Below are 16975 nucleotides of genomic sequence, written 5' to 3' on the forward strand. Positions count from 1 at the left end.
CCTGGAGTTTTTTTTTTTTTTTTTTTTTTTTGAGAGCTGGTCATTACAGAGTAACTAACATAAAAAGTCAGCGTATTATGCCAGGGTGTATGTCCCCTGGTCAGTCTTTCTTTTAAAATTAACTTAGTTCTAATATAATATTATTTTTTTGACTGTTACTTCTATTTTCAAAGATATTTAAGGGGACTTGCAAAAATGAATGAAAAGTTGAATGCTGTTATCTTATAAAGGGTGGAAGAGAGACTATGGAGATAAAGCTTAATAAATGTACACTACTTTTATTTCTAGCCCATGAGTTTTCAGTGCTCTGTACAATTATTTTAAAAATATATTTTTATAAGCATTCAAAAATCAGTATTAAGGGGAAAATTGTAAATACTGATGTCTTGATAACTTGGACTCGCTATCCTACTCCTGGCTGCAGGTTTTTTTTTTTTTTTTAAGAGATTCTTGGTTCATAAAAATAATGTGATTTACCCATATCTGCAGAAAGAAGAATATGGAAACCTGAAGAGGTGAAAAATTAGCAGCTGCTCCCCTGATGCAATGTCATGAGTGGCACAGGAGAAAGGAAAAATGTTATGTGGCAGGGGTGGCCTCCAGCTATACTCTAGCAGAAGAGCTGGCTTCTATTGCCAGCTCAGCAACTGATGTGGGCAAGTAACTTCTCCCCTCTGTCCCTTAGGATCCACATCTGTAAAATGAGAATTATTATAATTACTTTTCTTTTATAAATTTTTTTGAGATCTATGAATGAAAATTGCTACACAAGGGTTAAGCCTTTATTATGGTAATTAGTATTTCCAAATTTGTGTACCTTGTTAGTTTTCTTTATTATGGAAGTTACACACACAAGTGGGTGAGGTAATATCTTTTATTTAGAGGACCGACTTCTTTGGGTGAGAAGTGTTCAATTGACAAGTTTCTTTTGCAGGGGAGATAGGTGGGGAAAGGTTTGGGGTTTTGGGTTTTTTTTTGCCTTTTGACTGCACGTTTTAATGACATAGCTACGATGGGGAGACATTAGCCGTTGGATCACTGAGGTGCAAACACTATCTAATCACTATTTTAGCTCCTACTGTTTTAACAGCCTGATATTCAGTAGTTGACACTTCAATAATTATATGCTTTCAAAGCTGTATTTGGTGGGAGAGAGGGAGTCTGCTTAATTTGAACTTAAATCATTGTGGGCAAGATCTTCAACTTGAATAGTGATTTTAGGTGCCCAGCTTGAGGTGCATTAAAGGGTCGTAATTTTCAGTGGCTGTTCAACTGCCTGAAGCCTTTAAGGTAGAGATACTCAATAGGTAGACCGTGGGCCAAATCCAGCCTGCCAGATGCTTTTAAGTGGACCCTTACATCTTTTTTTATTTATCATCATCATTTTCTCTGGAGTCTGGACCTTGACCACCTATACTTGAAGGTTTCAGAGTAGCAGACATGTTAGTCTATATCCGCAAAAAGGAGGACTTGGGGCACCTTAGAGACTAACAAATTTATTTGAGCATAAGCTTTCGTGAGCTACAGCTCACGAAAACTTATGCTCAAATAAATTTGTTAAGTCTCTAAGGTGCCCCACGTCCTCCTTTTCTTTTTGTCTGTACTTGAAGGTATCTCAAGTTGGCATCGACAATCCCTAGTCCCTTGAAAACTGTGGCTACGGTTACTCTCAGCCGTAGCCTACGCTTGCTTTGTGCTGAAAGCGGGTGTTGGCTTTTTTGCTGGAAGAAAGAATTCCTAGGGCTCAGCCTTCGCGCCCCTGCCCTACGTTGGCGGTGGGAACTGAGCTCGGTGGCTACCTGTGTGAGCAAAGGGCTGGGATTATAATGTGTCTACTGCTTGCCTGGGCCTGTGGCTCTGCCTGGACGCAGTAGGGTTAAGGGTTAAGGAAAGATTATGGGTTTCAGAGTAGCAGCCGTGTTAGTCTGTATTCGCAAAAAGAAAAGGAGTACTTGTGGCACCTTAGAGACTAACAAATTTATTAGAGCATAAGCTTTCGTGAGCTACAGCTCACTTAGCTCACGAAAGCTTATGCTCTAATAAATTTGTTAGTCTCTAAGGTGCCACAAGTACTCCTTTTCTTTTTGGAAAGATTATGCAACGTGCTGAAACCTCCAGGTTACCGCCCAAGCTGGTAACCCCAGGCGGCCGCCCAACGAGCGGCTGCCTGAAGCCTTTAAGGCAGGGGTAGCGCGTGGGCCCACTCCAGCCTGCCGGACGCTTTTAAATGGACCCGTGGGGCGGGGACTCTTGGCTCCACTTGTACAGCGCCTGGCACGCGGGGCTCAGGGGCGCTCCAGGCAGCCGGCCCCAGCGGTGGGGGGCGGCTGCCCCGGGAGCCGCCTCCAGGCCGTGCCCACGCGGCGCCGAGGCCCGGCCCTACGCCCCCCCCCGGAAGGGGGGGGCGAAACGCTTCCGGGTGATGACGGCTTGCACTTCCGGGTGAGGGGCCGGCGCCTGTCCTCTGCTCCCCCCACGTGCCGCGCCTCCGCCTCACTCGGCCTCGCGCTCCCGGCAGGATGCTGCTGGCCCGGGCTCTCCGCGCCGCCGCCGCCGCCGCCCTCCGCCCGCTGCCGCCGCCGCCGCGCCTCCCGCCCTCCCCGCTGCTGCGGCCCGCCGCCCTGCTCCGCGACGCCCGCCCCTTCACCCGCAGCCTCTGGCTGCTCAGCGGGGACGCCGCCGGGACCCAGCGGCCCGGCCTCCTGCGGCCTCCGCGGGCCTCGCCCGCCGGCGTGTCCTGCGGCTGCGGCGGCCTCCACACCGAGGGTAAGGGCGGGGCGCGGGGGGGGCCCTGGGAGAAGAGCGGGGTTTCCTAGGCGCGGGGGGGGGGGAGCCCGTCCCCGTCCCCCCGGGTCCTGCCGGCGGGCGGGTCCCAGCAGAAGGGGCTGCTGGCCTGGGCGGCCAGCGCGCAGGTCACAGGCCCCGCCGGACGCTCTGCTTCCGAGCTGCAGCCTGGCGCAGGGCCCTGGGGGGGGGGGGGGGGGCTGCACTCTCCTCCTGGGGTCTTGCTCAGTCACATGGTGCGGGTTAAAGCCGGTATGTGCCCTTGGGGTGTGGCTGTGTCCCGAGGCTCCTGTGTCCTCTGCATCCCCAGCCCCAGAGTCTCCTGCGCATCCAGGTGCGGAGTGGGGATGGGTGGCAGATGTCTGACTCCAGCAGAACTGGGAGTTGGGTCAGTGGGATTCTGGTCCTATCTTTGTCACTGGCGAAATGTGTGACCTTGGCAAGTCACTTAACTTTTCCGTTCTGTGTCAGACCTGTCTCTCTTCGCGTTAACTTCAGCAAACCCAGGGGTGAAATAAGGATAATTCACCTGCCTTATGGAAAGGGTTTATGAAACGTAATGTTTGCAAGGCAGAGTGAGCTCCTTGAATGGATGGTAAAACAGGTATTTATTTGTGTTGTAATCAAGTCTCCGTCATGAAGGTACATTGGGATTATTACTCTCTGACTTCATGCCCAGGCCCTGTAGGGCAGATTCTGATGCCGGAGGTCCATTGTAGTCACTAGGAACCCTGCTCAAGACTCCAGTGATTCCATTCAAGTTCTTGTGCTCACTTCATTAATAATTTAGGTGCTTTTTTCCTCTTGTATTTTACCTGTATCAATACGCGTATGTATTGAAAGAACAGCTTTTAATAATGTATTTTAGTAATGAGTTGTTAGTTAACTCTTCGTACAGAACTTCAGCCCCTTTGGCAAATTACGGGCTCTTGCACATCACTCTGCACAGACTTTAATTCTTTGCCCTCTTCAGTATAGTGCTTTTCAGCTGAACATTATAAACTCTTTTATGAACTAGTAGGCCTTGTAATCTCAGTATAAGGTATGTGGTATTACCTCCCCACCATCCCCATTTTATACCAGGATAAACTGAGGTACACAGATGTTATTTGGTCAAGTCAGTGGTTAAACTAGAAATAGAATCCTGGAGGCCTAACTTTGTTTTCTCTTCTAGTCACTAGGGAACAATATTTCTCTAACTCAGGTGTTTTAATATCTTCATCTCTTTTTATTCCTCCCAGGGGACAAAGCATTTGCAGAGTTTCTGATAGATGAAATTAAAGAGGAGAAGAAGATCCAGAAACATAAATCCCTGCCCAAGATGTCTGGAGGGTGGGAGCTAGAAGTGCATGGCACTGAAGCCAAATTGTTGCGGAAAATAGCTGGAGAGAGGTAAGCGTGAGATGGGTTTTTTCGCTGAGCTGATATTTGATCTTGTCAGTGAACATAAGGACTTAGTTTAAATTTCAGTGAAGCAGGGTAAGCACATCTTGTCCATGATGGATGTTATGTTTAAAGAAAAGCTATTAACTTAGTACTGCTTCTCAATGTTACTTTGTGCTGCAGTCCAGGCCAAGTGGAGATTACAAAAGCTAGTAGTCACTTTATTTTTCCATCCTATAGAGCAATGTGGTATACTCTGCTATTGTAGCTTGCCCTGTGTCTTCTCAGGATTCATGGCACCATTTCACTCTGGGGGGAACAGGAAACATGAATTTAACCTAGTAAACTGAGATACAGGGTTCATAAATACAAGGAAGTTATGGGGTTTAAACTTTGTGCAGTGATCTTAACATTTATCCTTAAGAGTAGCACACCATACGAAGTGCAGGGGAAATTCAGCGAAGTGCATAGTGTACTTCAGGCCCCGTTACAGGCCCCGTTATTGACATCACAGATAGAATAAGCACATGAAACTTTGTGAGCAGGAATAGAGCCGTGAATATCAGTTGTTCAACTAATGTGGCTTTTATCTGGTATTTAATCTCATCCTCTTGTTATGTTGTGTTGAAGGATTACAGTTACATTCAACATTAACAACAGTATTCCACCAACATTTGATGAAGAGCCACAAGAAGGACAGAAAGCTGATGAACAGGAGGTAAATGTACAGCCTTAATGTACCCTTTCAATAAGTACACTGTAGTAGAGGAGGACATTAGGTGTTTGCCTGGTCTACCATTTAACTACCCTCTCCCTCTTATTGCAATATCAAAGGAAGAAAGACGCTTGATAGGCATAAAATGTGCCCGTACAAGGGGATCCTTTGTAGCTAAGAGGAAGGGAACTCGGATGTTCGAATTTATGGCTACTTTTGCAACTTGCTGAGATGAAGTACAGTTAAAAAGAAATCTTAGTCCATAAATATATTCACACACCCCTTGATCTTTTATAAGGTCATCTATATTTATGGTGATGGTGGGATTTAATCAGCCGGTATTACAGTAGTTAGTAAATAGTATCACTTTTAAAGAGAGTGATGTGATGGTTTTGAGACAAAAACTTGCTTTGCTGTGAACACCAATATTAGACATATTCAAGGAATCTCTGTAGTGTCTTAAAAACAAACCAGTTTGAGGTTTGTAGCAGTTGGCTTATGTACTATCTGCTTTTCCCACTGGTCTTTGTGTAGAAAGTGGTTACCTAGCATCGGTGGAGTCCAATGCTAACGTGAGCTTCTTACTTTTCATAGCCTGAACTTGCATCGACTCCTAACTTTGTTGTAGAAGTAACAAAAGATGACCCCAAACAGACTCTTGTGCTTGACTGCCACTATCCTGAGGATGAGGTAGGTATCATGATTTGAAGGAAGTGAACCACTGGTAATTATGGGTTGAGTGGGACAATGCACTCTGATTTTGTACACATTATCCTCCTGACTGTGGCATGATTTTGCCATCATCTTATTCCTCTTGTCTGGTCAGGCAAGATTTTGCTGTACAACATATAGCATCTTCCATAATCTATAGACAGTCCTATTACCATCTTGTTCAGTGTGACACAATAAAAGGTTTTAAATGTTTGCAGAGCCGGGAAGTTCCACTCCGCTCTGTATGTCCTCATCTTACTTCCCTAAGTACAGCTGCTTGCTTTTCTCTGGGCTAATAGCTTCTGCTGAACAGGGTAGACAGAAGGAAGTGAGCAGCGATCTTTAGCAGTGTATGGTAACTTGAAAGACAGCAATTCAAAACTTGTAAAAGGAAATATATTTCTACACAATGCATAATTGACTTGTGGAATTCATTGTCACCAGGTGTCATTGAGACCAAGAGTAGTAGAATTCCAAAATAAATTGGACTCTTTTTCTGCTGAGAACATTGCAGTTGCATTTGACTTTTTAAAAAAAAAAAAAAAACAACAAAAAAACCTTAATAAAATCCTTAAAAGGGTTATAAATCTTAATGCTTCATAGTATAAGCCAGACTCTAGTTGACAATATTTAGGAGAAATCTTCTTCTTGGGATATTCCAGAATTGTCTATTAGAAGATTTTGTACTTTTTCCTCTGAAGCAACTGGTACTGGCCACTGTCAGAGACAGGATAATGGGCAACAAATAATGGTGGATTGATCCGTTATGGCAACTTGTGTGTCTTTGTGCAAGTGTCCTTACCACATGTACACAGCAAGAGGAGAACTAGGGACTCCTAAGTATGTTAATAAGCAAAAACTGCAAGTATACACAGCTATACCATGTGTCAGTCATATGGTGTTAGGCTCCATAGCTTTTAGCAGCTGAATAACGTTCCTGATCCATAATGTAATGGCTGAAGGTGCGCTCCAGTTTGGGCAATTCTTCCTCACAGATCTCATTTCTTGTGTCAGATTGGACATGGGGAAGAGGAGGAGAGTGACATTTTCTCAATTCGGGAGGTCAGCTTTCAGCCCACTGGAGAATCAGACTGGAAGGACACCAACTACACTCTCAGCACAGACTCTCTTGACTGGGTAGGTGCAGCTAAAACCCGTGTAGCACGCTAGACTGCATAGAGCTTAGCTCAACTCATCCCACTTGATTTTCTCTCTAGATGTTGATATAGTCACCAGGAACCCTGTCCTGGGATTGCTTCTTGGTGAGGCGCTCTTTGAGAAGGAGAGTCCAGTGGTTAGGGTCCCTGTCTAGGATTTGCTATTCCCTACTTCTGCCCCAGGCTTCCTGTGTGACTTTAGGCAATTATGTACCTCAGTTCCCTATCTGTAAAATGGGGATAATAACACTGCTGTTCCTTATAGGGATGCTGTGAAGATGAATATAGATCTATGAGGTTCTCAGATACTACTGGGATGGGGGCCATTTATGTACCTAAGATAAATTGAAGTCACTGAGAGGTCTGCAGGCTGGTCTGTAGAATGGACCGAGTATTGATTAGTGAAAACATCCCAGTTGTGTGACAGATGATTTAAGATAAAGTTAGCAGACACTCATGCATGTTCTTCTGTCTGTGTGTTACTGGCACATTTTATTATGCATATTGTGTGTGTATTTACCAAAAAGCTCACCAGGCACCTGCTGATACCCTCTAAATGCCAGTGATTTAACTGAAAATCCATGTTGGAGGAAGGGTTGGTATGTGCAAGTCCTTTTGCAGGCTCAGGCCTATATCGAGAAGTATGACTCTCTGGTTGGAACAGTTCTACTGATAATGCCAGAGGTTGAGATGCTGATGGTTGGTTTGGGTTTTTTTAAAACCTACACAATCAAATTTGGCAGAGGGGAAGGTCTTCTACATCCCTGGTTTGCATTTACTGCTTAGTACAAAATAGTTCTTTGGGGTGGAATTATCACACAAGTCTACTTGCAACTCTAAAAATACATGAATATGAAAAAATACAATGTATGATTTGGAAAGGAACCGAATCTTAATTGAACAGCCTATACCTCTGGTACTAGTCTTCTGACCATGCTGGCCAGACAGTATTGAAAATAACTTGTGTCCGAACTTTAAATACATAGCATTACAAAGAGAATCTTGGATGGGATAAAAGGCTTTTTGGTGATGCAGATGGTCTTCAACAGGCTTGATTTACTAGCTTACATTGTCATTACACCATCTGAGTATTACAGTTGGGTGCAGTTTAGTAGAAAATAACAGTGTGATCCATCCATTAGAGGTCTCCTTCATAATTCCTATTCTAGTCTCCTTTAAATCTTGCTCCTAGTTCAGGCCTGCTGTGAGGAAGGGAACGGGTTCTATCCATTTTGGGAAAAGACATTCACTGCTTCTGAGTGGAAAGTGAAATACAAAAAGCAATGCTTATCTATAATAATCCTTTGTTTAATAATTAATTAATTTCTTGCAGGCTCTGTATGACCACTTAATGGATTTCTTGGCTGACCGAGGAGTGGACAACACATTTGCTGATGAGTTAATTGAGCTCAGCACTGCACTGGAGCACCAGGAGTACATTAGATTCCTTGAAGACCTTAAAAGCTTTGTCAAATGTCAGTAGATTGGGAAATTAAAAGTCAAAGCCTTTAACCATGGATATCCTGTAGCAGTGCTCTTACCCGCAGCTGATACCACCAGTAAGTTTAAAACTTCAAAGTGGGATAAACACATCATGGAAAACAAAATGATTCTCAATGATTGCATTTCAAATTTAATTTATGTTGCAGCCTGGATTTTAAGTTTTATGTCATTCTCACACCCTTTTGGGTATTTTTGTACAATTAAGAAACATGATATAATGACATGAAGAATAAAATCCGCTCAAGAAAAAACCTCTCTTTCTGCTTTACTGTTGCTGGTTAAGAAGTGCTGTAAATTGGTCAGAGGTAAATACTTAGAAGTCATAGATGCCTTTCTGTGGGTCGTGGAGAAATTGAGTTCTTAAAATTTACAGACTGCATTTTATTTATGGTAGTCTATAAAATATTAGACTGTTAAACTAATTTGCCTTAAACAAAGGTGATTGAAGGCAGGAGAGGAAGCCTATTGTTTCTAGATGAATAGTTCAGATCTTATCCAGACTGATGACAGAGCTGCCACCAGTGACTTTCATCTTATAGGAGTTGGTTTCTCAGGCTCCTTCCTAATGGTTAGATACCTGCATGACAAATCTTGTGCAGTGTGAAGAGGCCTCTCCCTTGCCCCTATTCCTCACTTTTGGATAAATAGTTGGCATCAGTGGATTCTAAATATGATGTAGTAAAACTAGGCTTGCTGGATTAATTTGACTGCACTGTTGAAAGGAACTTCTGATCACAGGAACTAGATTGAGTTCCTGCCAACTTGGAAGGCTCAGCTCATATTGGTTAATGTTAAGCATGCACAGACTAACTTCGCAGTATTTCAGAGGAGCACTACCCTTTATCTGGTTACTTAACATTTTTTATCAATGTTTGTTTTCCTTGACACGTTAAAATTGGAATATAACATTTCTAGTATCTAATCTTTCAAATACATTGTTTAATACAAGTTAAATAAACATAGGAACCCTCCATCCTTGGGTTGGGTTTTTTCATAACCCTGCTGGCAACTCAATTAGCTGTACTTGCATGAGTTCTTCTATATGCCAACTGTTTAGCTCACTCAGTCAGCACCGAATCAAAACTACGGTGATCTTTATTTGGAATGGTTGGGGCTGATGTGCTATAACTGAAGCATTTGAGATTGAGAGTGCATCTAGGTTGTTTTGTTTACCCTTATCACAGCTCTGTTGAAAACCACCAGACATATACCCCAGGAGCATGGATCTGTCATATCAGTGATTCTGAAAACATAAGATGTGACTGCCCTACTCTGATAAAGAGGCCAGTTTGATTTAGAGGGCACTACTCTATCATAACTGTTACTTTAAACTACTACCCTATACACTCAAAAGGAAGTGATGGTTGAGTTTTTACATCATTTACATTTGTCACTGCATGCTATTCATAGCTTGTGTCTGGCTCAAGGCTGAGGTTAAAGATGCACTATATCACACTTTCTATTCACTTGCACATATATTTTTACTGTTTGGATCTGGTATGTATTAAAGACTTTTTCCTATGATAAAGGTCAGGGGTTCAGCTGCAGTAGCAATAATAGGGACATTGGATCCCGTGAGAGGGGAGACTTCAGTGGAATTTAAGTGCCAGTTTGTCTAAAATGGTACCTTTTTGTTTTGTGTATATTCACTTATATTTCACAACTGAAAGTTTCCATCAACTGTGGAGCAAGCACCTCCTGCTCTAGAGTAAGTCACATGTAACTACACAAGCTGACAGGTTTCATAGTAGCAGCTGTGTTAGTCTGTATTCGCAAAAAGAAAAGGAGTACTTGGGGCACCTTAGCGACTAACAAATTTATTAGAGCATAAGCTTTCGTGAGCTACACCTCACTTTATCGGATGCATTCCGATGAAGTGAGCTGTAGCTCACGAAAGCTTATGCTCTAATAAAGTTGTTAGTCTCTAAGGTGCCCCAAGTACTCCTTTTCTTTACACAAGCTGAGGCAGCAGTAAGTTATGAGAAGGCTTGTGCTGACTTCAAAATTCTGGGGAGGCTTGCCTCATTTATGTGAACAGCCACATCTCATTTCAAATATTTATTTAGCTATCAAAAGTGCAGATTAAGCCAATATTGCTTGATATCCAGTATTAAAGTACAAAATTATATACAGTTGTGCAGGATGCCATCCAAGTTGCTTAGAGGCTGAAGGAAGGATTTTACTAGTGTATTCTTTCCATGGAGAAACCCCAGCGGGGTTGTAGTTACAGGAGGACTGTCCAAGAGTCACAGACCTTTAGAAAAGAAAGTGCCCAGTCACTTACAGGTATGGACTATACAACAGTAATTATAACACTAGAACAAGGTCAAGCCTCATGGGCACTAATGCTAAGAGGTACCTTCGACTAAGCCTTGGTTTGGTCTATGCACAGGGAGAAATTCAAGAGGGGACCCTACTATGTCTAAAGGTTATGGTGATTTCAGCCCAAGATTTGAGACTTCAACAAACAAGCTTTCAGTACGCTTACATCAAAATGGTTTCACAGCTTGTTACTGAAATGAAAAGTAGTCTTGTGGATTTAAGCATTCCCTGCAGTGTTTGCAACCCAAACTTTGCAGCACCGTGCTAGTGCAGGAGAACCAGAAAGTAAAACACAGATGATTCAGTATCACTAGGTTATCTAAGATGAGACAACTAGAAAAAAGGAAACAAAGATGAAAAACATATTTAAAAAATATTCTTAAAGACATCTTTGGTTTTAGTAAAATAGCCTGTTTATTCAGGAGATAGATAATTACTTAGCCCAATAGTTCCATTTGTGTTATACGCCAGGGGAACACGTACTGCATATCATATGTAAAGGACAAGTAGCCAAATTAGAAAATGGAATGAAACCATACAGTCATGTTCCTCACAAAAATGCCATGTTTTTGCAAACCCAGAAGCTTCCCAAAAGGGGCGTGTCTGGGGGATGTCGAAGGGGGAGCAGCACAACCTTTAAGTTGAATAGGTTGGTTTTTGCCTACTACATGGAGAAGCACACATGAATTGGGTGCTTCCCCGAGACTCCCTTGGCAATTTAGACTCACCGGACAGCTCATGAGAAGATTGGTTTCTCCCTCCATTCCGCTAGTGATGGAGAACTCAGGATTGTGAAGACACTGATGACCATGTTCTGTTACACTGTCTTCTAGAAGTGACCGGAGCTTCTGTTCTGTCATACCCTGAGACAGAAATAGATTAAGAAACTCATCTTGTGCTTTCAAAAGGAGTTGCTTTGCAGCAAGTTTACATAACTCTCAGAACTATCATTTCTGACTGCACAGCTCCACATGCTGGATAATTCACTTCAGATGCAAGCTACTACACTGGATTTCTTCGCCGCCCCCCCCCCCCCTTTTTTTTTGTTCTATATGCTGCTTAGTAGGAGAGAGAATGTATAGGCCCATCTCTTCTCCCAGGCCCCTGCTGCTTGGTTCTCCAATCATTCCATCCAGTGGCCTTCTGGAATGGTCTCTACAGACCACAGTTTGAGAACCACAGCTCTGCACAGCCACCTTTCCATCAAGCTTGTATGGGTGCAAGAGAGGACCAAGACAGGGGGGCACAAAAACATGAATGCACCATGTCAGTAGCATTCACAAGAGAGGTAACTTTGCCCAGAACTCTCAGGCGCTACAACACTTAAATTATAGTTTACCTGTGTGCTGAGGTATAATCCACACTGGCATAAAACCAGATGACTCATCACAGTCAGGTTATTCCTAGAAATAGGACACAATGTGATAATCTTGACAGACAACTAGAAGAGAAAAACAATTTCAGCAAGACTGAAATTAGATTTTGGAAGCATCTCTCACACACCAGATCTGTGCCTTCTGAGTAACTGTAACAATCAAACTCTTACTTGAGAAAGAGGTCTGCTTTTTTTTTTCCCCTCCATGCAAGAGGCCAAACTGCATCTCCAGCCAGAGAATGACTCTCAACTCACTGCAGAATCTCCTATACCACTTATGCGGCTATTTTGATCATCAGCATACCCAACAGTATGCTTCATGCAATGAATGGTATGGAAGAGAGGCATAAAGCTGAGGTGTACAAGTCATGTTACACACAAAATATGAGGTCTGGTCTTAACTTCTTACGGCATATTGCTGTTAAAGGCCTACTGAGTTCCACAGCTGGCTACATTCCAGTGATAAGTGAAGAGATCCAGTTATCTCTTACTTATTACAGCAAGAATGAATGAAGGAAGCCAGACTTCATCAGCCAATCACCAGCTGTTATAAAGCATGCATAAAAAGTTGTTTAAGCTTTTACAACATCATCACATACTTAGGTGAATTCAGAAGATCTAGTGGCTGGTGAGGTAGTTAACATATAGCATTTGATGACCGGAACACCCCTCACCTTTTACACACTGGACAGATAATCTTGTTGCCTGTGTCCAAGCTCTCAAGCATTGCATTGAGGCACTCCTGGTCGAACTGCAGACTCCGTTCATATTCTTCTATTGTCAACTGTTCTGTTAAACAACAACACACCCCACAATTGTCATTGGCTACTGACCTAAGACAAACGTCAAGATGAAATTGCTATGGCTATATAGAGAGAAATCTGGGTTAGTCAGTATTTGTAACTTGTCTTTCTTTGGATCAGCTGTAAAAGCATTAGGGGATTCTGACTTAAATCTTTACTCATGTTGCCCACTGAAAACCTTCAGATGATCCTAATCTAACTGCCTACTATACCTTCCATCCAAAGATCTCAAGGTATACAAGCATTAATCAACTGCACCTCACATCCTCCTATTTTATAGATAGGGAAACAGAGATTGTGATGTGCAGCGCCTGAAGCTTCTGGAGCCCAGTTCTGTGCTCAGACTGCTCTTATTTCAGAGGATACAAAAGGAGATTTGTTGTGTGCCATTACAATTGTCATTTGATTGTTGACTGCTCACGGGAAAGTCAAATTAGGGTGAGAGGCAAAAATCAAATATTTTATAAACTATCAGGTTTCAGAACACTTGTTCTGCATCACAGATAACCTTCATGTTTTCTATTCTTAATGGAAATACTGGGACATTTTTACTTATCCAGCAATGGATCTTCCAACTCTTCACAAGGAAACTAAAGTTCTCGCTAACAGTCCAAGCTCATGTTCTTCATTGGCCTCTCACACATCCCATGATTTAACTCCCAACTCCTGGAGTTGTAACAAAGCAAAGCTACCAATCACATCCAACCACCTACCAGGATCCCAAAGCATCTCAGATCATGGAGCTTTTTAAGAGTCCTTTGGAAATCATGTGATTTCCAAACCAAGAAGAAAGTTCAGCCTCAAATAAATGGATGACTAGGATTTCAGGAAGGTTAAAAATGACTCACGTAAGGTATTGGCATGTGTCAATATCAAGAATGTTTTTTTGAAAAGCTACCTTGTGAGATCAACTCTTGTTGGATTTCCTCCAGTACTGCTAGTTCATCGGGGTCCTCCAACACCTGAAACATACATTGATCAGTATTCCTCTCTTTAAGGCAAGTGGGGGAGCATTATTTCACAACATTAGCAGGACAGTACTGCATTAAAACAATCTAGTGCAATCAAACAAGTGACTATGCTGCCTTTGCAACTAGATAGTGGGAGTTTCCTGAACATCCATGGGTTGTTTGCCTTTAGCAAGCAGAGGTTTCCAGACTCCTTTAAAGCTAGATAGAAGTTTCAAGGAAATACAGCTCCACTCCCCTTTAACGTCAAACCTTAACATTTTATATCCATTTGTAGGTGTGTCATTCTAAGAAATTGGACAAACAACACTAATCTTTAAAAACCAGGCAAAAAAAAAAAACACAACCAACCAACCAGAATCACAAGGTTCACATGCAACAGGTGCTGAAGGGAACTTCCCATTCCTAGCTATAAGGGACTGAGTGGCAGTAGCTCCTGATGTTGCATTCTCCACTCATATGGCTGAAGCAGCTCAAAACTTTGGAGCTGTGCAAATCCTGACCTGCCAGAGGCACGAGATCCTTAAAGCAGGGCATGACAGCTAGATGCCTTTTCGGATAGTGGGGGAGAAGGGTACTAGATATAAATAACAATAGATGTACATTATCTTGATATGAGAAGATGGAGGGCTGTGCATATCTGTGACCCTGAGATAGCACCTGATTAGCAGAGAGAAGCCTAGAGAGTTTAAAGATGAGGCCTAAAGCAAACAGGCTTTTGAAAATGTAAGGGCCTGCACGTAACAGGAATGATCAGGCCCATTAGAGGGACTGAAGTGTTATAAATGTTGTTAATGTTTCTTTGGTTGAGGACGGAGATGGTTTATAACATCGTTCGATGGGGAAACCACGCGTAGGGCATCTCCAAGATGATGTGCAAGAATCCAGCTCACTGACCTGTGACAGCGCCTCCTTTCTCCTGAGGGAGGACAGGCTCACGTTCACTGACTGCAAGGCCTGCCACTCCTCCTCCATCACCTCCTGCACTAGAAGAGCACCCGGCGCATGGCAGTGCACATTCTCCCCAGCTTGGCGGTATCTATCCAGCAGCTTGGCACGACTGTTTTTAAGTCTCTCCACACAGCGCTTTGAGAGAAGAGAAAATAGAGGATGCAGGATTCATTAGAGTCATGCCTCTTCTTTTGGATGGACAACGGGGCAACCAGACACTGATTTTACAGCTCAGGGATGTAACTGAAGAAAACTGAGAAGTTACAGGACTGGAATAGTAACATGGTTTTTGAGACGTCCCAGCTGGAGCAGGTCGACAGAACCAGAGAGCAGTCAGGCTCCTAGACCATTAGCAGATAGGTCTACAGAAGGCCAAGAGCTCAGGTTTAATCCAATTTGGCTGGGCAGATGGGATCTCACTTCTCAATTCTGAAAGTAAGTCAAGGGAAACAGCTGTATTTTCTGCCCAGTCTCTAAGACACAGGGACCAAATTTTTATGGTGCTGCTATGACAACCCCTATGTGTGTTGCCAGATCTCAACTCAGATACATACTTGGCTGGCAATTCTTTGGCTTTTTCTGGCTAGAAATTACTTGTTCTGCCATCAGCCAGCTGTATATACTGTCCCCAGTCCCTTCTCTCTCTTATGAATAATCTGGAGTTGGTGGTAAGGTAGAAGTTAAGTTGGTAGTAGGAGAATTGACCTGAAATCAGAGCCTGACAATATTTATTTCTCAAGGTTGTCCTACTGGCAGTAAATGCATCCGATGAAGTGAGCTGTAGCTCACGAAAGCTTATGCTCTAATAAATTTGTTAGTCTCTAAGGTGCCACAAGTACTCCTTTTCTTTCTACTGGCAGTAGGAAGCTAGGAAACTTGTTTTGGAGCCCTACAGGGCTTCAGGGTCACTAGCTGCCCATCAGAACAGTTCCCCTCTCCCCCTCCACTGCCACTAAAGCATACAAGGTCACCGTTCAACTCTTCCTTCTAGGTCGCTTTCAGGGTGCCATTGAAAGCAAAGCAGTTGCCAACTTATATCTGTTTGAAAAGGGTCCTATTGGGTTCTGGGGAGGTGGGCTGGTGCAAGCCCACCCATGGCTAAAGGGCCCTCTCCCAGCCTCTGGGGAGGAGCCAATGAGCCGAAGACTAAATGATTATGGGGGACAACAGAAAAAAACAAGTGCAGATGTGAAGGTCAAAGGGTGAAAAAAAGGGAACCTGAAGGGGACACTGAGCAGAGAACCCAGAGAGCACCCATTGCTCCTCGAAGGTATCAAGGGAGCCACCCAGAGGCACTCTGCCTGGATGCGTGAAGAGAAGAAGGATTGGAAATAGGCCCCCCAGTCGCAGAGAACCCCCTCAGCCAAAACCCTCTCCCTGGTGTGGTAGATGGCCACTTTGGCCATCACTCGGAGGAGGCTGAAGAGGAAGGTCCCGTGATTTTGTGGGGCCACATATAGGGTGTGCATGTATGAGAAGGTCAGGGGATAAGTGCAGGAGGAGCGGGAAAAGAGATACAATCTGGTGCACTCAAGGTAAACAGGCACCAGGGTCTCCCTCATGCCACATAAGGGACAGGCATCGGGGACAGAGGTGACCCGTGTCAGGTACACACCCATGCTTTCAGCCTCGAAAATGGTGTTAGGGAGACAGCATGGCCCAGCGCATAAACGCTGGCCTGGTGAGTCAGAAGACCTGGGTTCTAGTCCTACACTTGAGCACGCAATCCCTCTGTGCCTCAGTTTCCCCATCTGCAAGATGGTGCTCATGGTACTGTACCCACAATACTAAAGTAACCGTTCCTATTAACAGGTCCCCCCACCCGGACCAGGGCTGCTCCCCTCCCAGCCTGTGGGCATGGGAATCCTGCCACCTGGATCTCGCATCCCTCCCAACCTCGGCCAGTAAAACACCGGGCCAGGCCGAGGGGAGGGACCCCTGCCGCCCGCCCTTCAGCTGCGGCCAGCCCGGGGCAGCGGCTGGAGGGATGCAGGAGCGGGGCTCCGGTGGGGGTCGGCCGGCAGGCAGCGCGCAGAGCGGCCCGTCGCGGGATGGGGAAATCGTTACAATGTATCCAGTGCCTGAACGCTGGGCTCCCCCGCGTTCTACCGGCGGGGGGGGGGACCCTTCCTCACCCGGCGATAGGTCTCCTTCCAGGGCGGGACTGCGGCCCCCTTGTAGAGAGCGCGATGCCGCTGCCCGGGCGCCTCCATGCCGCCCGCACGACCCAGCGCAGCCGCGGCCCTGCGTGGAGCGCGCTGGGACTTGTAGTTCCGCTTTGCGCCGCCCGCCCAGTGCACGCT

General features: G+C 44.4%; 2 protein-coding genes and 1 long non-coding RNA gene across 4 annotated transcripts; 2 read left to right on the forward strand and 1 right to left on the reverse strand.

The window, feature by feature from the left end:
• The first annotated feature begins 193 nt into the window (after positions 1-193).
• Positions 194-10388, forward strand: LOC122456960. Its single transcript, XR_006276174.1, has 3 exons — positions 194-206; positions 9537-9540; positions 10214-10388. It is a non-coding gene; the product is annotated as an uncharacterized LOC122456960 (long non-coding RNA).
• Positions 2454-9155, forward strand: LOC119844836 (complement C1q binding protein). Its single transcript, XM_038376214.2, has 6 exons — positions 2454-2766; positions 4026-4176; positions 4798-4885; positions 5477-5572; positions 6608-6730; positions 8084-9155. Exons 1-6 carry the CDS (start codon positions 2520-2522, stop codon positions 8231-8233), a joined length of 855 nt encoding a protein of 284 aa, XP_038232142.1. The 5' UTR covers positions 2454-2519; the 3' UTR covers positions 8234-9155.
• RPAIN (RPA interacting protein) lies at positions 4200-16962 on the reverse strand. 2 transcript variants are annotated; one of them, XM_043499323.1, is made up of 8 exons: positions 16808-16962; positions 14619-14807; positions 13652-13715; positions 12625-12739; positions 11915-11978; positions 11304-11438; positions 10437-10507; positions 4200-4476 (listed from the first exon to the last, which is right to left on the reverse strand). In XM_043499323.1, the coding sequence occupies exons 1-7, from the start codon at positions 16883-16885 to the stop codon at positions 10478-10480; spliced, it is 675 nt and encodes a 224-aa protein (XP_043355258.1). In that variant the 5' UTR covers positions 16886-16962; the 3' UTR covers positions 4200-4476; positions 10437-10477. The 2 variants fall into 2 exon arrangements, with proteins under 2 accessions (XP_043355258.1, XP_038232138.1); XM_038376210.2 differs by lacking the exon at positions 4200-4476 and having other exon boundaries at positions 10299-10507.
• Between the last annotated feature and the right edge of the window lie 13 nt (positions 16963-16975).

Source organism: Dermochelys coriacea, chromosome 17 (assembly GCF_009764565.3).
Source record: "Dermochelys coriacea isolate rDerCor1 chromosome 17, rDerCor1.pri.v4, whole genome shotgun sequence".
NCBI classification, from domain to species: domain Eukaryota; kingdom Metazoa; phylum Chordata; order Testudines; family Dermochelyidae; genus Dermochelys; species Dermochelys coriacea.

Coding starts and splice junctions, on each gene's coding strand:
- LOC119844836 (XM_038376214.2), top strand. CDS start 2,520: ATGCTGCTGGCCCGGGCTCTCCGCGCCGCCGCCGCCGCCGCCCTCCGC. Junction 4,177..4,797: donor CGGAAAATAGCTGGAGAGAG/GTAAGCGTGAGA, acceptor GTTGTGTTGAAG/GATTACAGTTACATTCAACA. Junction 4,886..5,476: donor AGAAAGCTGATGAACAGGAG/GTAAATGTACAG, acceptor TACTTTTCATAG/CCTGAACTTGCATCGACTCC.
- RPAIN (XM_043499323.1), bottom strand. CDS start 16,885: ATGGAGGCGCCCGGGCAGCGGCATCGCGCTCTCTACAAGGGGGCCGCA. Junction 11,439..11,914: donor GATTATACCTCAGCACACAG/GTAAACTATAAT, acceptor TTTCTGTCTCAG/GGTATGACAGAACAGAAGCT. Junction 10,508..11,303: donor ATCTTCTCATGAGCTGTCCG/GTGAGTCTAAAT, acceptor TCTTTTCTAAAG/GTCTGTGACTCTTGGACAGT.